This window comes from Taeniopygia guttata, chromosome Z, assembly GCF_048771995.1.
Source record: "Taeniopygia guttata chromosome Z, bTaeGut7.mat, whole genome shotgun sequence".
Lineage (NCBI taxonomy): Eukaryota > Metazoa > Chordata > Aves > Passeriformes > Estrildidae > Taeniopygia > Taeniopygia guttata.
The window spans coordinates 6,951,071-6,973,731 of NC_133063.1; the positions used below are offsets into that span (position 1 = coordinate 6,951,071).

Below are 22,661 nucleotides of genomic sequence, written 5' to 3' on the forward strand. Positions count from 1 at the left end.
CCTGGCCTGAGGCCTCAGACTGTTCCCGTGCCATTGGACCTTTTCTGAAGTGCAGCAGACATTTCTGGCATTCCTTCCTCTGTAGTGCAGATTCCCAAAGCAGGGCCGCCCAAAAACTCCCGTGTAAAAGGACCGGCTTTGGATAACTGCAGTGTAAAAAAGCAGAAAGCAGAAGCGAGTAAAACTGAAGTATTTTCCCTGCTGGGGAGAGCACTGTTACTCTGTTATGAGCAGGAGAGAGATCAGACTTTTTGCTTTGTGCCTGTGGTAGATAAACCCAGCGTCTCCTTTTATTTTGCAGGTAGTGGCCGTGGAAGCAGCAGTTTGCCTCCTCATACCATCATCAATGAATTTCCAGAGTACGGCACTGCAGAGTCGAGCAGACAAACACCATCGTCTCCACTGACGTGCCCGGCCGAGCCCGTGACACGCAGTCCGGAAAGACGGGACAGTCACCACCATGCCAGGCCTGTTCCTCAGTGCGCAGCTCCTGCTGATCATTTGAGGCCTGATGCAGGGGCAGTGCAGCTTCACACCCCAGAAGGAGGTTTGCAACCCACCAGTAATCCACCAGAGAGTATGAAAATCTCTCGACGGTTAGAAGCAACAAAGGTGCAAGAAAGAGCAAATACTTCTCTGGATTCAGAGACTCAAATGGAAAAAAAGAGTGTTACTGGCAGCCAAAATGTGCAGGCAGCCAGAGAACCAGTTCCAGCAGGCCAAGAAAAGCTCTCAGACATGCTTCTTCCATCTGAACGAACAGCTGAGGAAAAAAAGCATTTGATCATAGAGAAAGATCTGGCTTCAGTACGGACTGGAGAAAAGCAGTCTGAATCCTCACAAGGCATAAGTAATAAAGCAGAGGAGGTCCACACAGTTCAGGAACCAAGCTGTCACAAGCCATCTGTGGCAAACCTGGAAGCAGTCAGCAGAGTGGAGAGGGGGACACGTTTTGAGGAGTTTTCAGAGTACAGTCAAGGCAAAATGCAAACAGGTACTGAGAGAAGGCTTGCTAAAGAGGCAGCTGTGAGTAAACATGTAGAATTTCAAGGTGTGGAGATCTTATGGCTGCAAAAAGCTGAGGAGCAGCAAAGAAAGAAGCACTCACTGCTGGACTCTGTGTCTGTGGAGAGGAAGGCATTCCCCAAAATATCCAGCCACCCTGTGTCACCAATGGTCTCCCCAGGCTTGCCTTCCTTGCCAGACAGTGCCTGGAGTGAGGTCTGTGAAGACCCAAGGCTGGAACCCGCTGCCTCTGGAGCCACTCCTCTACCACTGCTTGAAGAAAGCGGGAAGGATGAAGTTTCTATGAAGGACAGGAAGAACTGTGGTGAGGAGGAGATGGCTGTGCTTTCAAGCAGCCGGGACAGGTGAGCTAGTGCTAAGAGGGTAGCAGGGGTGAGTCTGGGGTTCTCTTGTCTAGGCATGTGGCTTGTACTTACCTAATAAGAAGCAGCAAATATTTGTCTGCTGCCTGTGGTGTGGTGTTTACAGTACTGGTATACATAGCTGCTGGTTGGCTAATGCCTGAATTTGGTACTGAAGCCGCTTCACATCATCTTACTGAAGTTTGCAGTCCATCTCAGGTTTTGAAATGTAAAGATCAGAAGTCTTGCTGTTTGCACAGTGATGTCCATGTGATGAAGCATCTGTAGCAGGTGTAATTGGGATCTGGACATGCCATGTGTCCTAGAGTGATGTTATGATGCTCATATCCCCAGTAGTGTGATCTGTTTATGCTGGATATTCTATTCTGTGCCTTCAAGACTGGCTCTGAGAGCGAAGGTGGGGAGAAGAAGAAGCACACAGTTTGTTTTCAGCCTGCACTCCCTTCTCCACACTCTGCTGGTCACAGAATTCCACTGTGCTCTCCAGGCACAGACGGGGCAGAACACCGCTCTCCTTTGCTTTTTAGCTCGTTCAGCGAGCTGAGGCAGCCCAAATTTCCCTGGACTGGTTTTCTTTCCCTTTTTTTGGATCCATTTGAACCTGCTCCAGACTGGGGCTGGAGAAACACAGAGAGCTCTCACTCTGTGGCCCACCAGGGCCTTCTGTGGGCAGCAGCCTTCCCCAGGGCTGGAGGGACTGATAACAGTGACCATGCACTGCAGAGACTTTCTGAATCTGTCATCTCTTCAGAGTCAGAAATGAGTTTTGTCCCCTGGTGTTGTTCATTTTGTGTGCTGGGGAGTGCTTTGCCTGTTAAATAAACAGGTTTTTTCCACCTCTCTCAGGGGAAATTCTTCCTGAACTGATTGAGGGGAGGGGCCATGTGGGTTTGCTTTCTGGGGGAGGGCCCTTTTTGGAGGTTTTCTCCCAAATTTGCGCTAATCCAGGACACCGTGTAATTAAATATAGTTGGCATGCAGGCCTGGCCATACGCACCTGAACAGATTTTCTGGTTTCATTCAGAGTTTGTGCAAAAACTGTGACAACCTCTGAATGGTTGGATAATAAAGACATTAAGGCCATGTAGATCATAGGAGGATAAATGCTACAATCTGTGCTTTCTGTATTATCTATCTATCTATCTATCTATCTATCTATCTATCTATCTATCTATCTATCTATCTATCTATCTATCTCTCTATCTATCTATCTATCTATCTATCTATCTATCTATCTATCTATCTTTACATCATTTTAGCATTACATATTGCAAGAATGGCGTGCTGCTTTGCATCCTGATTTGCTTGCTTTTCTTTTCTGATGCACATCTCTTACAAAACAAAGGGTTCCTCTGGTACGCTCTGAGCAAATCATGCCCACTTTGACCTGGAGAGGTGTGTGCTGCTGAGACAACATCTCTGCAAGGGAGGCTTTCCTGCCTCTGCACCTCTGTATCTGTGGAGTTTTGCTTTGGGATTACTTGGGCTGGCTACCCTAAACCTCTGGCATGTTGAGGAGCCCCACAGTATTTGGTGCAGCAGGGAAGAAAACTCTTCAGGGGAATGGTATACCTTTCCATGCATTAGCAAGCAGGCTGAGTCTTCTCCCTTCAAATCTGTTTCCCCAGGCTCTATATTTTTAATTGCACATGCTTCCCTTTGCATTTTGGAGTAATTTCCTTCAGCTTTTTGCTGAAGACCCCAGTCCTAGGACTGCAGAGATGGCTAATTATCCTTCAGGGGCTCCATCTGGATACGCATTTCCAGCATGTGCAGCCTCTGGCTTGGCACTGGTGCTAGGATAGATCTTGCACACTGTGCTTTTCTCTTTTGCATGTAAGCAGCTGATCTGTTAGACAATATTAGGATGTCTCCCAGCCCTCTTCTTTTACCCAGAAAATTGTTTCTTTCTATGTCCCTGGAGAGGGAAATGATGCTGGTCATAAAGAGAGGTAGTGCAAGGAAAAACCAGCATTTTACCTGCAGTGCCCTCTCTTGCATAAAGCTGTGTTAACCTTTCTGCTCAGAAAAGTGGAAGGGTGAGAAGGATTTCCCAAAGTTTGAACCTTGCCCCAAGACTGAAATGAGCTGTTTCTGATTAATTTTCAGGATGGTTGAGGAGGGGGAAGCCGCCACAGGAGGATACGAAGATTTCCTTGGGCAGAGGCACTCTGACATCTCCACTGATCTGTACAGCTCACAGTTTGAAAACATCCTAGACAATGCATCTTTGTACTACAGTGCGGAATCTCTGGACACATTGTACTCGGAGCCTGATAGCTACTTCAGCTTTGAGATACCACTCACTCCCATGATCCAGCAGCGCATGAAGGAGGGTGGACAGTTTTTAGATAGGACATCAGCCGTGGGGCAGACAGATGTGCCTGACAGGGAGGTGAAGGGATGTGGTGAAGGCATTGCCAATGGCTTAAGGGATGCAAGCGAAACACTCTTCAAAGGAGATGTCACAGAAGTCCCTCATCTGGAAAGGTAAAAGTAGTGGATGAGCTTTCTGTGTGCCTGCTGATTTTTCCCCAACCTCTCTTTACTTCAGTGTACTGTCAGAGAGTGTAGTTTTGCCTCTTTTAACACTTCTAATTTTCTACAGAGAATAATTTCCAGGGTGACTGCAATAGAGAAATGAGCCATCCAAACCTGCCATTCATAAGAAGAGTGCAAATTTACATTATGAAGGTTTATTAGGTAATGCTGATGTGTTGATAAAAGTCTGCCTGGTATTATCACATCTCTGGGATCTGTCTCTGGAGGAGTTACTTATTGGTTCCAAATGAACCTTGCTCAGCTACAGTTCCTACCTGAATTTTTTGGCAGCAACTTTAGGAGCGGTAACGCTTTGTGGACACAAATGAGTTGTCCAAATGCAGTTTGTGATCTGGATGTTAAACATGTGCCTTTGGGCACAGTAGTTCCTCTCTTAAGGCCAGTGGGAGTTTAGAACATTACTTCTGCTGGGATGAGATTTTGCTCTCACCACATTCACAGGTTAGCTTCTTTCATTTGTGCACTTCATGAAAGAGGAGTGAACATTACAAAAATGTGAATAATTTATGATTAAGTAAAAGGAGAGGTGAGAAAGCCTATTAAAAGAAAGAGTCATGTGAGAAGCAACAACTAGGCTGATTGGTCAGAAAATACTGTACAATTGTAGAAAATCACTCTGTGCAAACTTTTCTTACAGTGTGCTGTCAAGGAGAGTGGGGACAGTGAAAGGCAGACACAGACAAAGTAGGAGGTTGAATTAAAAGCAGAGTGGTGAGGGTGCAACACACCTGCAAAGTGGTGAAGGACCTTTTGAGTGACAAAGATGCCTCTGGTCTTCATCCTCCAGGGACAGGATGTTATCTAAGAGGCCTAGGACTATTCCCATAGATGGAACTAGTCTACTTAGAACTTTTCTGGGAGTAAGGGTGGGAGATCTTTTATCTGTTTTATTTCTTTTGTGCTAAAATGAAAGAAGTCCTTTGAGCAGAAGTAGTTTTGCTAACTTTATGGATTAAGGTACAGTTTGCTCTTAAAACAGCAGGCAGAAGGACATTAGAGTTTAAAATATTTTTCCCTTAATCATACAGTAAAAACGATGTTTAAATGTTGTGCATGCATGGTATCTGCCAGTAGGCAATAAGTGACTGCTAATCTGCAATAACCTGTATGGAGCCAGAAACTGAGGTCAGTCCTAAGACTTGCAGCTCCTTACTTATAGCAAAACCAAAGGCTGACATAAAACTGGACATCAGAGAACAAGCAGCACATTCAGATCTAGATTCTGCTACCCCATAGTTGCAGCAACTAGTATTTAAAGGATACTGTCAAGTAAGGCTCATCAGGACAAAAATTAGGACAAAGACAAGGTATGCTTAGATGAGTCACATTCGGTGTCTGTCTAATGTAGATTTCACTTGGAATTAATTTTAGTTTAGATTTGCATCCATACTGATAAATTAGCAGTAGATATTTGAATATTTTTTCCTCACTTAATTAGAAGAAAAGAAAAAAGAAAGAGTGATTCTGGTTTGTCAGGGATAAGCCTCAAGGGCTCACCTAAGGTAGATGCCAGTAGAGAATGTCACCACGGCAGGATGTGTAGCCGGTAGTATGCCCAACAGAGTAATCCTCGCAACAATAATCTTACAGCTAACACCACCCTCCTCCTCCGGTATTCCAGTATCATGTTGTATTGCACTAGGCGTGTATGTTGTGTGGTGACTGACAGGCGACTGACAGGTCGTGAGTACTACTTTGTTGGAGCCAGTGGGGAATGGCGGTGTTAGGATTAGGGTGAGAAGCAGTGTGTGCGTGCTGGGGCCGGTTTATCGCAGAGGGGTCAAGGCGGTGTGTCACGGTGATGCTCAGGTGAACCAGCAACAGCCTCCGGAGCCCTTGCGGCTCAGGGAGTTGGAACGCGCGGTTGTATTGCCTGAAGCAATCCTAGTGCGATGTGTGTATGGCACCTCTGTGCCGGCTGCCGAAGCTCTCGTTCCCTACGGTGCGTGAGCCTGCGGTTGTGCTTAGTGCTGCAATTCCTCTGGCGGATTTCCCTCCCCTCATGCAATTCCCTGCAGCGGGGGCTCCCTCCGCAGTGGTCCAGCCCTGCTGTAGGAGGAGGGTGGGGGGCGGCGAGCCCTCAGGCCCGCCGTGCCCGGCCGGGGCTCCGTGCGCTCTGCCCGGCCGGGGCTCCCCGCTCCCGCCGCCCCTGCCTGAGGGAGAGCGGCGGGAGAAGCCCCTCCCTGCGGGTGGGGGCTGCTGTGGGCATGTGGCAAAGGGAAGCGGTGGGGATTTGGGAGCAGAGCAGCGTAGTGTGGCAGTGCGGGACAGCAAGGAGCATGAGACCCCCCTCCCCTCTTCCGGAAACGCTGCTGCCAACCCGAGGGAGCAAAAAACCGAAAGCAAAATCTCAGCAGTGCTCTGTGCCGTGGTGTTTCGGTGATACAAAAAGTGACTGGGCAGGGAGCATGCTTCCAGCACTAGTTAGTGGGGGAGCGGTGTGAAACACGAGCAGTTCTTTCTGGCCCAAAACAGAAGGGAACGGCTCACTTGAGGGCAAAGAGCCGGTGGTTTTTCACCTGGAAAATGAAAGCCGTGTGCCAGTTGGGAAATAAGGAGCCGGGGCTCCCTGTGGTCATGCCCTCCTGTTAGCTGGGCACCACAGCCCCTTCTGCACCTGCCCAGAGTGACCCAAAGTGTCACTTTGCAGGTTTTGATGCAAAAGTACGAGGAAACCTGGCCTCGTAATGAATTAGCGGGAGGGGAACATCCTTCTCCGCTCTTAGGAAATTGCTGGCTTTGGGAGGGGTCAGCTCTGGTATGTGAGGGCCGGTCACATGCCTTCAGAACTGAAAAAAAAAAAAAAAAAAAAAGAGGAAAAAGAATTACTAGAGGCTTCCAGGTTGCGAGTTCCATGAGCTCCTAGTTGTCTGAAGATTTCATTCATGCTGTCCTCCCTGTCAGCTGCTGGCCGTGGTTAAACGCAGTAAGTCCTGGCAAGAGCTGTATGATGGACCTGCCTGCTTTGACAGCCACCTGCCATTCTTCCTTAGGGGAATGTCAGCTGCTCCGGGGTCTTCCTGCAGAGCAGGCAGGCTTACTTTTTAAAGTAGCCTTTCCTGGCACAGCTTACGTGCCCTTTGTACCTGGCCAGCGGAGGAGGGATGGCTGGGGGAGAAGAGCGTGCAGCTTGCCGTCCTTTGGGACTCCTCGTGTCTTTGGGGTGGAGTTTATTCTCTTTCAGTTCTCTGAGATAAGCTCCGTTGGTTAGAGCATGGTGCTAATAATGCCAAAATTGCGGGTTTGATCTCTGTTGTGGGCCGTTCACTTAACAGTTGGAGTCAATGATCCTTTTGTATCCTTTCCAATGCAGAATATTCTGTCATTAACCCTCTGAGGAAAAAAAAAAAAAAATCTGCAGCTGAAATAGCCTTAAATTTCCACAGGAGGGGGTCGGAGAACGGGGAGGAGGGGTAGTGTGTGAGGTTTCAGAGCTGAACGACAGATTTCCTGGTGTCAGGGCACCATGGGATCCTCATGAAATAGGGTGAACCGCAGGCTGCCAGTGTAATGAAGCTTTGTAATGACAATAAGGACGTTGCACTTGGACGGCGTTTGATGCCCTTGTGTGTTTGTTATCCTTGCAGAGGCATGCAGTCCCTACTGCCACACCCATGCTCCAGGTGCTGTACTCCTCCCTTCCCATGCTGTGTTAAGGCGAGCAAGGCTCAGCCTTCCAGTGTGGGAGTTTAGTCTTACTTTTAGAGGCAGTAAGGAACATGGTTAGCAAGCTGCTAACAAAACATTGAGCTTGACTTTGTGTTGCTTGGACTAGGTGTAATCATTTGCAAGTTGATTGAAATTGGTGATCCAAGTTAGAGTGGGGTGAAAGGGATGTGTTTCCAAAGCAGTAAGATATTTTTGAGGGGAAAAGGAGTTATCTTTTCTTTGTATACTACAGACAAAGCATCTGCGTGACTAAATGAGAAGTGTGAAATTATCTCTGTGATGATCTCTGTACTTCCAGACTTTAAGGACTAGACTTCTTCTAGTGTTTTACTGCACACTTTACAGCACGTTTTCCATTCCCTCTCCCCTTGTAGGCTACAGTCAGAGTAAGAAAATTTTAAAAATCCACAGAACAACAACAAAAATCTTTTTGGCATTTCTTTTCTGTCATAAGTGCTTTTTCCTGTTGTCTTGGGAAGTATTGTCCATGTTGGCAAGACATTGCCCAAGATTTTTGTAAATCCAGAGAGAATATAAAAAATCTGTATTGCAACTCTTAATCCTCAGAAATGCTAAATATTTGCCACCTGCCATCATCTTCAAAGAACTGGTGGTGCTCAGCAAATTCTGCAAGTCCTGTTATTTTTTTTTTCCTAGAGATGAAAACACAAATTTAGTTGCATATTTATTCAAGAGGGGAAGAAAACCAACTCCCTAAAGCAATCTGGCGATTCTCAAAATAAATTTACAAGAATGTAGCCTGAAATTCCCATGGGTACCAGGTTACTTTTAATTGTTGAGACCTCTTGTAGTAGTTCCCATGGTGGATATTTTTCTTCTGTGTATAGGTCATTTCCAGCAGTTTCTTATTTGGCGCTCTGCTTATTCCTTCTTTAAGACAATAAACGTTGTTGACAAATAAATCCAGTTTTGATTCCTCTGTCTGGGTTGATTCTCTAAATCTCCTCCCAGTTTTTGAGTACCCGCATGCCAGTTATAATTTTGGTTTTCAGTTTGTGCACTGGTATTTTTGTCCGAAGTACCTTGTATTTGATTTTTCAGTATAGTTACAAGACTAAATAATTAAGAATGTAACATGTAACCTTTATACGTTCATTTTATTAGTCTGTCTGACAGAGGTCTGGTAGAGTTTTTTTTCACTTTGAAGGTTTGCTTTGAGACCCAGTTGAATTTTTTCATATAGTGTGAAATCTGCTGAAATCCCTATTTTTCTGAGAGGATGTTTTTTCACCTTCAGACATGCCTCAGCTCGGACCTAGGAGACATAGGTCAGTCAAGAACATGGTACTTCATATTTGCTGCCAGCCATATGCTCAGCATAAGAAAGGTTATTCAGAGGGATGGCATTGGTTATTGTCCTAGAAAAGCAAATGCATCAAATGCATCTGCAGCTGGTGAGCAAGCAAACAAGCACTGTAGCTCATTTGCTGGGCTCTGCGTTAACCACATGGGCTAATGCATCTGTCAGTTGTGGTTAGCCACTGATAACCACAATATGCTGGCATGGGTGTATGTTGAATCCAGGTAAAGATGAATGGCACAATTCACAGGGTAAATTTCTGACACCACTGACATTTTGACAGCTGAGGATTTGCCTTGTTATTTCACAGCCTAATAACTTCTAAAATGTTACACTATACTGTTCAGCTTGGTATTCCCTCCAGGAAGGTGTCATCGCTTTATCAGGGCTCTGGAGATATGCTGTACAGAGTTTGCCTTTGGTCTGGCTAGTGAGGTCCTTGGAGCACCACTTCAGTGAGAGTTTGTAAAGCTGCTTCTAGTTCCTAAACAAACTGTTGTTTTACAGAAAAAAAGGGCTGCTGACTTTTCGCCTCTTCAGTTCCCAGCCTCCTCTGAAAATAAAACAAACAAAACAAAAATCCAGGAGCTGACAGAGACAGAAGAGAAAAAGGAAAAAAAAAAAAACTGGAGCAGCTGATCAGTTTGCTACACAAAGCGCCTCAGTATAGAGCTGTCAGCAGCTCAGCTTTTAAGCTGGCATCTGTTGGCACGTCTCCATTAAAGTCAAAGCCATTTAGGTCACGAAGGCTTGATTCACCAAAACTAAGGCATCTCTGCCAGCTCTGAGCTGGTCCCGAAGTGCAGCCGTGCTGTCTCATCTATTAGCCACGACTGGCTGCTAGTCAGGCCCCTCTCCACGTAATTGTTAGTTAAGTCTCTTCTTCGTCTGTGTGTGTGCTGGGATAGAGGGAGACGGAGCCTGGCAGCTGGCAGGATGGCATAGAGAGGCATGCGTGTCTTCAGATGTGATGCTGCAGCAGCGGTGGAGAAGAACAGGGCACACAGAGCATGCAGACTCCCTGCTAACACAGCTGGGTGAGCTGTGGGTTGGTTAGTGGTTGTTTTTTTCTTTATTCACTATTCTGAGGACAGGTGGTTCATTTTGCTGCATGGTTTCAGTGTAAAGCTCCTGTGTGATACTAGTGCCAGTGCTCAATTGCTTCATCTGCAAATTTGCAGGGAAGTTCAGGGAAGCCTGAACCAAAAGGTGTCAACACATATATTTTTATGCATCTGTTTTGCTCCCTGCCAGGGAGGACCAGCTGCCTGGTTAATATGCTTTTCCTGAGCCAGTCTCCCAACAGTTAAACCAAGCCGAAGCATGGGGGGGAAAGTTCTCTGCTATCTTCCCACTTTGGTCCTGTCCTGGAGAACCCAGCAAGAGCCTTATAGGGAATGAGGGTCAGATGGGTGCTGAACACAGGGATGGTGGCTCTTAATACCTGGAGCAGGTGGGCTCTGAGGCGAGAGCCTGAGTGTTCCTGGAGCATGTAGGGGCTGAGTGTTTTCTGAGCAAGGTCATAGGTGTGCAGTGCATTTGTTGGGTCTGTTCTTTATTTTTTTGGGGGCAAGTGGATTAGATCCTGAGTATGGGACAATCCCAGTGCTTTCAAGAGACCTGTCTATGTGTCTATACATGTCAGAAATATCCATTGCAGGGAGGAGCCTTTGGATATCCCTTGTGGTGAGGACCAGGTTTTCACTTTCTAGGCATGGTGACATTAATGTGGTGAATGTCCATTAGCAAGCACTAACCCATGCCATGGCAATGTATGAAGCCTGAGGTGAAAATGGAGTCAAACCTGAAGTATTTTTAGCAAGACATTTGTACTTCAGGTGGCAGCAGGCCAGCATGTCTGTGTAATAACGTATGTGCTGTCTTTCAGAAGGGCTGCAATCCTGTCCCTGCATGTGGTGGGACTTCTTGTTCTAATGCTGTGATCCTGTAATGACAATTGCATTTGCTGTATACAAGCCTACAGAAATGGTGTTTTCTGAATGCTTTAGCTGCTTGCTCCCTTTTTTACAATCATTAGGAATTATTTTAATGAAAGAAAAAGACAAATTACTACAGGAAAGAAGAAGTTATTTTTGAGCAGCAGTATGTATTTCAGCCCATGAAATTGACTTGGCATATATATATTTTTGATAGCCTGACTTTGCATATATATTTTATTGATAGCCAATAGGGGATTACAGGGATAATTACTTTTAACTTTTGCTCCTCTCCCTATGATCTGACAAGGTTGAGGTGCTTTTTAATCGATGCTTGGTGGTTACTCTGGTTTTTGGATCCCGTCCTCACTTTGTATGTCCTGGCTGATGCTGTGCTTGTGAGACACCCACTGAATAGAGCTGCAGCAAAGTGCAGCTGTGTCAGTCCTCAAAGAGGCATCTACTTCAAAGCATGTCTTTGAAGAGAACCCGTACGTGGGACTTCAAAGCTGCTTAAACCATTTGGAGTAAAATAGCACACTGAGTCATCTGCTAGAAAAGGGCATTATTTTTATTTTTTTATTATTTTTCTCCTCTTCCTACATCCTCTCTTGGATGAGCCCTGGAGCTGAAGGTAACTGGCAAGGTAAATCATTGCTTGAAGTGCTTTTATGCTCACTCTCTCTTGGCCCTGAAGAAGCTGGTTTCGAGCAAAACTGCAGCACAGCCGTTCCCAGCCCGTTTGTGTGGTCGGGTCATTTGTAGCAGGAACTGAGTCATCACATCCCGCTGCTGCCGGGATTTCTTCACTTTCTTCAGTGAGGCTGTTCCTTTCAGAGCTGGACTGTTCAAGCACAGCTTTTCAGGTCCTTTTAAACAAAATGCACACTATGCCACTGGTTATGTCTGGTCTGCTCTGAAATGTGAAAGGATATCATTCACTGAACAGCCACAGGGTTGCAGACCAGGGATTTGTTTCCGCAGGGCAGGACATAGAGGGTGGAGTGGAGGAGCGGGGGCAGGCACCTGACTGTTTCTGATTTGTCCCTGCCATGAGAGGCTGTTGAACTAGTATTAGAGCATGCTTGTCATGGACAGAGTTGATGGTTATGGATGGAATGCTGTCCTGTTTCAGAAACGGGAGGAGAAGGCTCAGAGTAAAAGCATTTCAGACATTTTGCTCTGATGGGTTTTGCTAGCAAATGCCAGACACAGCTTGCCTTGGAGTAAAGCTGATGTTAAAGGCACGCACATTTATTTGAGAGAAAAGGTTGGTTTTCCTCCTGTTCCCTCCTCTTCTGTTTCTAAAAAGTCTGTGAAGGTTCCAGCCCTGTCTTAATCCAAGCTGCCCTGCAATTAGTGCAACCAGTACACTCCCTACAGACGTGTATGCCAGATGAATTAGTGTTCCTTGGGGAAGGAACATATGCATCAAGGGAGTCCATGTGCCACAGAGCATATGCTGTGCATCAGTCTGGTAAGAGTGGCAAGCTGGGATCACTGAAGTGGCTGTGATGAGGACAGCACTTAGGCTGTTGTCACATCCTGCCACTCAGTGTCAACTCTGAACATCACTTCTTTGTTAGCAGCTGGGCCAATTGATCAGAGCCTTTACTCCATAAAGGAAAATGCTAATAGGCATTTTTTCCTTGGGATGAAGAAGAGAGTTTTTTCTCCATGGATTTGCTACAAGATGAAGAGCATACCAAAGTTTAAAGCATCATAAACTCACACTCAGGCTGAGGTTTCCTCTTAAAGCTTAGTTGGCTGGGAGGGTAGACCACTGAGATATGAGATGCCTGTATCATTATCCTTATGTTACTGGCCTTGCTGTGTTTTCTCTGGAAATTGCAGCCATTCTTCAGTCAGCCATTACTGTGAGTTTCAGTTTTGGTGGGACCTGGAATGGGAGATGGATGCAGTAAATGAATCTAGAATATTTGAAAACAGATCAAGTGTGCTAAGTGCTGAACGTGGCAAGATGGAGGTAGTGTGGTATTGGGAGTTAACTCGCTGTAGAACTGGTGTATACTGGAATAAGTGAATAAAACAGAACAAAATGCCTAGCAGTTATGACGTATTACAGGAAAGCTGGAAAGCCTGGCAGAGCTTAGAGTCTATAGCTTACATGTTTTATCTATGAGCTTGGAGAGCTGTTGGAAAGTATTGCATTTACCACAGCAGCTGCTTATCGAATTCCTGTAATTTCTGCTGGATATGGTGGTCACAGCCTCTGTGCATTCCGTGTGGGTGTGGAGATGCTTTGACAGAAGGAGAAAGGATGCATCAGGAGTGCATTGCTGGGGACAGAAATACCACAGTCTGTAGACCTGGTTTCTGGCCACAACTGATGTGCTGTGAGATTAGAGAGGTCTGGAGGTTTTTTGTAGCTTCTGTTTTCTGTGTTTTCTGATAGCAGAGATTAATGTGTCTCTGGGTAAAAATCAGCAGCCATTGCTGGACAGGCATTTACCAGCAATATCATTACAATCCCTTTTAGCCTTGAATCTAGGATTAGGGGGAGTATAATCTATTACATTTTTCAGCCTGTGTTTTTCAGTGGAGGTTTCTCATTTTTATGTGATAAAGAGTACAGCTGCCTGAGAAATCTATGCCCAGCCTTGCTTTGTATCACAAAGCCCTTTCTTGGCACTATTTTGATGGTAATGCTGCTGTGGATTCTTTATGTGTAGAAACTATAGACTGCAGAAGAGAAACCTATTTTCAGCCTTGGTTGTTCTTAGCTCTTGATTAGAATTCATTATAAGCACAGAGGGAGGCAAGCGTTACCGAGTTCAGCAGATTAGTAAACTGAGGTGTGAAGGGAAAATTATGAACCTGGAAAGCATTGAAAGTAAGAGGAGACATCAGCCTTTTCCCAGAGCAACACCACTTGGACCCTGCTAAAATATCCTGCCCTGAAGGCAGCTTGCACCTAGCCATGCACAGGGCATCTGCATTTCCTAAGCTCTCAGTGACATGAGCACTGAGTCTTTGAACCACCTAAGGCCACTTGAGAGCTGAAGTCTCACTTTACTGCTAATAAGAATCTGTCATTTCCCCTGAACAAGAGGCTTATGTTATAGACAACCTGTATTGATTTGACAGCCTTTTTGTACTTGTACTTTTATACTCACACTTAGTACTTATTTTTTGTACTAGGTACAAAAAGTATTCACTTACTCCCCCTTTGTACTAAGTAATAAGCTAATCAACTGTCAGAATTAACTACTGGAATAGCAGGAGGAAGCATCCCTTATTCTTCAATGCATGTATGGGCACCTTTGATCCGAAGGATCTAAAGTATGGTCTAAAGTATGAAGCTTTAGAATGGAGAAGTTGGAAGATAGTTTTTCTTATGTAGCCCTGTGGACTAGTTTTGGCAAACAGGGGAAAGAGCACACTCTCCTTCTTGCTGGGTGTTCCTCCTTCATATCCCAGCCATGGCTCCTAGAGGCAAAGCAGAAGCTGGGAGGTGCTGTGCTCTTAATTTCACTAAGTTGCAGATGCTGGCGCTTCCTTTCTAAACTTTTGGTGGTTTGTGGTAATGTTGAATCTTGTAGTGCTCTGGTTCCTAGCAGGGTACAGATGTTTCTTGTCAGCTTTGGCCATCTTTCAGGGCTATAAATACTACCTTTAATAAAGAGCAGTGATGAAAGAGGACTGTGATGTATAGTGAGGGGAGGCTCTGTGAGCTGGCATGGCTTTTGAAGCAACATTTTTACATTAAAGACTCGGTAGATTTGTTAGCTCACTTGGGTATGCCTTGCTCTTGTCAATTGTTAGAGATGGGAATTTGGAATGAGTCGTGCCTGATTTGAATGGACAAGGTGTTGCTCAGGGCTTGTGTCAGGGTACTCTGTCATTTGTTTTCTTCACAAGCTTGGTTTAGGCCAAATGTAGAGAATTTCAGACATTTGCTAGTGGTTTTGGATAGGGCCAAGGAGGCATTTTACACAACAGTGATGGCAGGAGGGGCTTTTTTTCTTTTCTAGGATAACTGATGGCCAGTAATATTAGTGTTGTTGGAATTGTATTTACAGCGTTAATTTCCTACTAGGCATTGAGGCTGACTCCCTTTTGTTAAAGCACCATTTTATTTACACTGAAATAAATGCAAACCAGTGCAAATCCCCAGTTCTTGCAGGGACAGGTTAGATTTCTGTTTTCCCCAGATACTTGATAAAGAAGTTGTACTCACACAGTGAATATGTGATATTTCTGATGTTGTAGAAGCTCTGAAAGAACGGAAACAGAGGTAAAATGGGCAAATCTCTGTTCTGCACATGTCCTTCTCTTAAAGCATTGATGAGAAGAGAGGAAGCAGGTGATGATTTGTGGCATGCAGAATACAATTTTTTTTTATTTTAAGCTCACCTTATGTGAAATCTCATCTGTGAGGAGTTAATGAGTGGCTAGCAGACATTTGAGCAAACGGCTAGACAATTGTTACTGGAGCACAGTGATCAGTTGTTTTAACCATGGCTTGTCAAGTCTGAAAATTACAGTGGTATGTGAAGCTGTGGTATGTTGTTTAAAGTGCTGTGTGCACAAAGTCATCTTTAACTCATTCCACTCATATCTGTCCTGTGCATGACCCTTTCTGATCATTCATTATCCCTGTGTAAATGGCATTTTAGTAAAAAGAATCTCTATTTAGTATAAAAATATAGAAATAAAATTAGAAACGCTGTCACGTGCACACACACACATACACAGAGCTGAGATTTTGCAAAAAATTTCATGCCAGTGTCAGAGACAAACTCTTCTAAAGTTAAAAGTCTGCCTTTGTGCATGGATGTGTAGGTGGGAGTGCACTTTTTGGTGCAGTGGGCTCTTGCCTCTTTCATGGGTGAAGCAAAGCAGGCACACAGCTCAGCCAGAGCTTTCCCATTGTACTAGAGGTGGGAGGAATCTGTAAGTGCATGATTTATCTGAAGTGCCCTGGGACTACTATGCTCAGCATTTTGACTTTGAGGAGCAGGTGAGGGAAATAATTGCCACCATGAGGGAGCAGGAAGGAAGGAAGGAGTTCTTCAAGCTGGCGTGGATGGTTTGTGTCTCTCATAATCCAAACTGGGTTCCTTGCTCCAAATCCTGCTTTTTCTAGCAGTGCATTCCTGTGGGATGTCCACTGCTCATGGGCAACACAGAAGCCGCTGAGAGTTCTGGTGATACTATTTTAGATTTAAAGTTGTTTTGTTTCCAGGACAACTGGGGAAGAATGAGGAAGGGACTTGTTCTGACTCAGCTTGGAGTAGCTGATCACCCAGCTTAATCACTGCATTTCTCCTGGAAAATGGTTAGTTTCCTATTAAAGAGTTCTCTTCAAGCCAAGCAAGGAATTGGGTTAAAAAAATACTAATGCAAGAAGCATTAGTGCAGTTGCAGCTGTAGGCTGATAATAGCAAAGAGGTCTCTCTGAAGTGAGCCCAAGTTGAGAATAGGATAGCAGAGTCAGAAGGAAAGTCCATGTTTGTTAGAAACCCTTAACTTCTGCTGACTGCTAAGTGAATGTCCCTCTTCTACACTGCTCATTCAATTAAGTGGATTTTCTTACATTCTGTCCTCTTGCCTCTGTGCAGTTAATTGCCTGCTGTTGTAAGAGGAAGCGCTAATGTAATCTCATTTTTCTTCTTTCCATATTCTTTTAATCTCACAGCAATGTTGACCTGCAGAATGTGGTGTTAGACTCCAGTGCAGCCATGGGGAGCAATGAACTTCAGGAGAAAGATGCCACTGGAGCCCTTGGCCACGACCTCAGCAATGGCAGCAGCAGCAGCAATTTGGAAGCAGCCAGGCGCCTGGCTAAGCGCCTCTACCATCTGGACAGGTTCAAACGCTCTGATGTGGCAAAACATTTGGGTAAAAAGTATGTGCTGATATGAGTACGTGCTTGGCCACGTTCTTACTGATGATTCTGGAGGGGTTCACTCTTGAATGATAACCTTTACTTATTTCTTTGCTTTTCTTTAGCAATGAATTCAGCAAGCTTGTGGCCGAAGAATATCTTAAATTTTTTGACTTCACAGGCATGACCCTGGACTGTTCGCTCAGGTACAATTCCATTTGTGGACTTCGTATTCTTATTTTATTAACAGTGCTGTTTGCAGTATTGTCCTGATTTACATGGTTGCTCTTTTGGGATGTAAGAAGATGAAGAGAGGACTGTGATGTATTCTGGGGACAGAACTTTCTTCTTCTGTTTGGCTTGGTCTTCTACTCTACTTTAGTGCTACTGGAGTGGTGGCCATGTGGAGAGGGAAATACATGGGTGGACCTGCCTAGGGATGGTCCTTGAGAAGCTGGAGAAAAATGTCCAGTCACTGGCAAAACACAGACTTGTAGTCTGCCAGGTGCTAGTGAGGAATTACAGTGTTGCTCACAGCTGATCTACTCAGACTCTATGGCTGATGCCTTTTAGAGCTTACCCAGCTTTGCTGCAGTGCTCTAAGACCAGGGTTTAGTGTGGTTTGGCAGCTTCCCTCCCTGTGTCTCCCTGAGGAATCCAGAAATGTGCAGAACAGCAAAAGCTTCTACGTGGAAAAAGCTGTAGTGAGTTTGATAACTGTTGGTGTGGGTGTTTGAAGACCCAGCCCTTTCATTTTCTTTCCTTTTTACACTGGAATCAGACCTCAACAATATTTTTTTTCAGTGCTTTTTTTCTCAGAAGTCAAAAACACAAAGTGTGTGTAGCAGTGCGCAGTTGCTGGTGTTCTGGTGTTTGAGGGGATTTAAATGAGTTTAACTCATTTGACTGAGGTTACTTAGGTGGGAATTTTTTTCTAATGAAAATCTAGAGGGTGTGCATGCACTTCTTAGCTCCTTTGCAAATGCATTTCTGGGGGTCTGATGCCATGAGACCATAGCAGATGAAAGGCACCCACAAAGTCCTGCTTTCTGAAGGCGGTGGAAATGGAACATGCCTGCACAAACATGAACTGCCTGGTCCTGAGGCAGGGCGAGTGGAGCCAAGCTGGAGCACCTGCTCAGCACGGGGCTCGAGGTTTCTCAGCAACTGAGCAACTGAGGTGTTGCTCAGTTCCAGGTTTCAGCACCCCTGAAGTGTGATGCTAAATATACCCTTCTTATAAATTGTGAAATCCAACACAATTGCTTTGTGGCACATATTTAGGAGGTCTTTGCCTCCCTGTAGATCTTCTGTTAATATTAGTAGTTAGGACTTTCTCTAAAATGTGCCCAGGCTCATGTAGGACTTAAACAAGCCAAGGGGTTGTTGAGGTTTCAAAAGTAGCTGCAGTAATTGTCAGCTACATGCCCTAAGCATGTAGCTTAGGTGGGGACAAAGAATTGTCCCAAAGCCCGAGGGAAACTTGAGACATGCTTCCTCACACTTGGCAGAGAATGAGAGGAAACAGTGCTGTTGTTGCTGGCTCACTGACAAGCTGTGGTTTATTGAGCATTTTAGGGGCAGTTGCTGAGATCTGTGCTACCTTGCAGCTGTGGGAGGCAGCAGTGCAGCATCGGTGACAAGTCTGAGAGCTGGGAAGGGTTGTTCCTTCACTGTCCACTCCCTGGATCCATGCTGCCCGTGCACCTCCTGAGTACATCTCTGAGTACATCTCTGCAGGATGAAGGAGGGAATGTGGTGCTGCTCCAGCTCCTCTTAGTGTGCATTCTGAGTCCAACCCTGGACACAGGGAGAGCAGACTTAAGGCTGCTCAGGGAACTAGTTAGTAAGGTTCCCTGGGAGAATGCTTTCAAAAGTGCTGGAATCCATCAGTACTGGTCACCACCTCCTTAAGTGCACAGGAGCAGGCAAATCCAGACAAGGCAGAAGGCTAACTTGAACGACCAGGGATCTTCTGGAACTAACAAAAGAAAAGGTGTTTGTCCAATGTGAGAAAGGTCAGGTGATGTGGGAAGAATATAAATTTGCTGTAGAGAGAAAATTCCAGCTGACAAAGTTTAGCAGGAGTTGAACATTGCTAGTACTTGTATGGGACAACAAAAATATTTTTTAAAAACAAGTCAATAGACTCTGTGGTGACCTGTGACAGGATGCGAGGGAATGGCTTAAAGTTGTGTCAGGGGATGCTTAGGCTGGACGTCAGAGAGAGGTTCTGCACACAGCAGGTGATTGAACAGGCTCCCCAAGGAAATGATCGCAGCACCAAGCCTGACAGAGTTCAGGAAGTGTTTGGACAGCACTCTCAAGCATATGGTGTGATTCTTAGGGGTATTCTCTGCAGAGCTGGAAGTTGGGCTTAATGGTCCTTGTTAGGTGCCTTCCAGCTCAGTGTATTCTGTGTTCTCTGGTGGGCACAAACTAATCCCTGTGACCCTTGGCTGTAGCATTGTGCTCTGAGAGTGAGGAAACTGCCTTGTTTATTTACCAAATATTCTTTCATTAGTTTCCTCTCCCGGTTAGCTTCCAAGGGGGTAAATGTGCTGCAGAGGAGGAAAAGGTGTAGGTCAGTGGTACCTGGCATGGACAGGGAGTGTTGCTAGAAAGAGCCCAGACTGGGGAAGGAGACAGAAAGATGACTAATTCTCAAAATGTGCCTTAGGAGCTGTTGTGGATTTAGGAACAGTATTCCCTAATTCAATGTTCCCACTGAAACACTCCAAAACATGTGCCACTTGCTCCCTTCCCCCCCACGCCCCGCAATGGGGAATCTGGAGAGGAAAACTGGAGGCACAAGAGGCAAAGATCTAAGATAAGATCTTAGATAAGGTTGAGATAAGAACTATTTATTAGAGACAGTAAATGAAACGAGAAAACGAAGGGTAGCAATATTAATAACAGAGTGTACAATACAGGTGAATCATTCACATGCAGGCAGTCACCATGTGGAAACCAGCAATACCCTGACTGCTCCACCACGCTACCTAACCAGAAGGAACGCCTCTCCCTCACAACATGTACCTGAGGTTGTACAGAGTAACATCAGGCTCCTAGGAATGCTCCTCCTGACTACCGCAAAAATTAACTGTCCTGGCCAGAATCAGTATGTTTTCCATCTCTTATGCTGTACCACTTATATCATGTCCAGGTCGACACCTCCCAGCTACATATATGTGTCTGCGTGTATATATAAATGCAAGCATGAGTATCACTTCTGTAGTCAGTGGCTGTCCTTTCAAGATGTTTGTTGAGTTTGTTTGTTCCATGACTGTGGGTTCTATCTGCTCTAGATGTTTTCCATGGCAGGAGGGCTGCTTGCTTTCACCTGGTTGCAGTCTGCATCAGGAGCTCATGACTAGTATATCTGGACCAGTGTATATTCATTCTCCATAGTAGTTACAGCATACAGTGGCAGTGCCATTCAGCAAGCAGTATGGTACAATTGAACATTACAGACCATTCTCACCCAAAAATCGATCCCCTTGGAGTACGCCTCGTGTTTCCCTGTCCCTCTACATTACCCATCAAGTGCCATCACGTCCTTGCGCAAAACCAATCCTATGAATGGATTTGCCTTTGCAAAAAAGGGGGGACCAGTCCCAGTTGTGTTTCCTAAAACGTTTCTCTGTGTCATACCACAGGGACTTCATCCCCTGCTACAGTGCATAGTAATTTTGATTGGGCAGGACCAGATTGATTGGTAGAGCCTCTTGTATTTACTAATGAGATGGCCTTTGCTAAATGCAGATCTGCGTGTTTGAAGGTTCCACCACCCATTGCTTTCAATGTAATTTTTTACTGTTCAATTTTCTCATTGCATAATAGGCGATGTGTTTGCACTCAATCCTGTGCTCTCTGGCCCGTGTGTCTGTGGAGCTCCTTTTGAAATGAGTCCTATTATTCCAACTCAGTTCTTTTTGGGGTGCCATGTTGCCACAGAAGTTGCATCTCAAGGCCCAGGATGGTGTTTTGGGCCCTGGTGTGAGGCACGGGGTTAATTTCCAGACACCCAGTGGTTGTTTCCACCGTTGTAAGCACTTGCAGCAGTGTTGTGGAACTGATTTGCCAGGCTGCCCCATATCTGTGTTTCAACCACCACCCACCGTACCAGAGAGGCCTTACCTGCTTGGCCTGCTCGGTTGCAGGGCATGTTTCACAGTTATGGGTGACTGAGAGGCATTGTCCATGGCTAAGTCTGCCCCTTGATCACAAGTCCACATGGATGTTGTGTCTCTTCTCTGATGACCTGAGGCAACTTGAGCCCACTGAGTCAGAAGTAATTTGCTCTTACGTTGCCAGTCCAGCTTAACCTGAGTCGCTTTAGTTGTGGAGGCCTGATCCACCTCTCCATCGTAGCGGTGTTCTTCAGCAGCCTGACTCTTGGGCACATGTGCATCTTGTGATGTTCTTCTACAGCCAACTTCTCCACCAGGGCAGCCATTTTATCAGCCCAAGTGAGTTTCCATCTGCACTGCTGATTGGCCTTTTCCTGTCAGTCATGTCACTCCAACACAGCATTTGCCATTATCCACGAGGTAGAGGTAGGTTGCTGGCCATTTCTCTTGTTCAGCGATACCTAAAGCCAGCTAGATGGCTTTCAGCTCTGCAACCTGACTTGATCCACCTTGTCCTTCAGTGGCTTCTGTGACTCGTCATATCTATCTATGGCTGCTTTCTGGTTTTGATTTGTCCCTGTGATAGAAAAGGGACTGTCAATAAAGAGATCGTATTCTTTTTCATTTGTAGGTAGCTGATTGTATGGTGGGGCCTCCTCAGCATGTGTCATCTTCTCCTCCTCCTCCTCTGATGATGATAGTCTGAAATTTTCACCTTCAAGCCAATTAGAGATGACTTCCAAGATCCCTGGGTGATTGAGGTTTCATATTCAAGCTTGCTGTGTGGTCAGAGTAATCCAGTTACTCCACAGTGGCATGATGTGTTGCACGGACCTTCTCTTTGAATATCCAGCCCAGCACTGGCAGCTGGGGCACCAGGAGGAGCTGTGCTTTGGTGCCAGTCACTTCTGAGGCAGCTCCAACCCCTTCATAAGTTGCCAGTGTCTCTGCTTCAGTGGGGGTGTAGGTGGTCTCAGATCCTTTGTATGTTGGAATGTTTGTATTCCGAACTCCAGAACACCAGGGGTCATTGTCGAATCTTCACATCTACCGTTTTGGTAGCGACTTCCAGAAAGACCATTCTTCCTGGCTGTACTGTGGAGCATATTTTTTACATCTTGTAGTGTCCTGACTGATTACTTCATGAGCAATCTCCTGTTTAATTTGTTCAAAATCTTATTGTTGTTCAGGACCCTGCTTGAAATCATTCTTCTTTGGTATCACTTGATAGAGAGGTTTTAAAAATCTGACTGTGATCTGAAATATGCATCCTTCAAAAACCCACAGTGCCTAGGAAAACCTGTGTTTCCTTCTTGATAGTTGGTGGGGACATAGGTGCTGTTCCAGTGACCATGTCCTTTGGAATCTGATGACATCCATCTTGCCATTTAACTTCTAAAAACTGAGTTTTCTGGGCAGGTCCCTTGATCTTACTTCACTGTGTGGCAAAACCAGCCTTCAGGAGGATTTGGATTGTCTTCTCCCCTTTCTCAAAACTCCTGCTGTGTTGCCCTGCGTGATCATGTTGTCAATAGGTTGCAAGTATTCTAGGACCTCACCCTTTTCCTCACTTCCTTTTCCAATGCAGTCTGGATTAGTCCAGGATAAATAATAGGGTTATGTTTCCATCCCTGGGGAAGTCAGTTCCAGGTGTATGTCACACCCCTCCAGTTAAAAAATCGAGGCCTGCATCCTGCTGCTAAAGGAATTGAGAACAGCATGTTAGCAGTGTTGATGGTGGCACCACCTCATTGCTTTGGACTCCAGCTCATACTGAAGTCCCAGCATGTTGGGCACAGT

The 22,661-nt window shown here is 45.4% G+C and overlaps 1 protein-coding gene across 5 annotated transcripts in view; it reads left to right on the forward strand.

Annotated features, from left to right (window-relative positions):
* Nucleotides 1–22,661, forward strand: part of LOC100220878 (PH and SEC7 domain-containing protein 3) — a 115,158-nt gene that overhangs the window by 24,793 nt on the left and 67,704 nt on the right. For 3 of the 5 annotated variants that reach the window (XM_030257937.4, XM_072921916.1, XM_030257938.4), the window contains 4 exons: nucleotides 302–1,370; nucleotides 3,498–3,878; nucleotides 16,540–16,749; nucleotides 16,854–16,934. In XM_030257937.4, coding sequence (XP_030113797.4) covers nucleotides 302–1,370; nucleotides 3,498–3,878; nucleotides 16,540–16,749; nucleotides 16,854–16,934 — 1,741 coding nt within the window. Of the gene's footprint in view, nucleotides 1–301; nucleotides 1,371–3,497; nucleotides 3,879–6,742; nucleotides 6,877–9,838; nucleotides 9,978–16,539; nucleotides 16,750–16,853; nucleotides 16,935–22,661 lie in introns of those variants that run through there. The other 2 variants (XM_072921918.1, XM_072921917.1) reach the window with 2 other exon arrangements.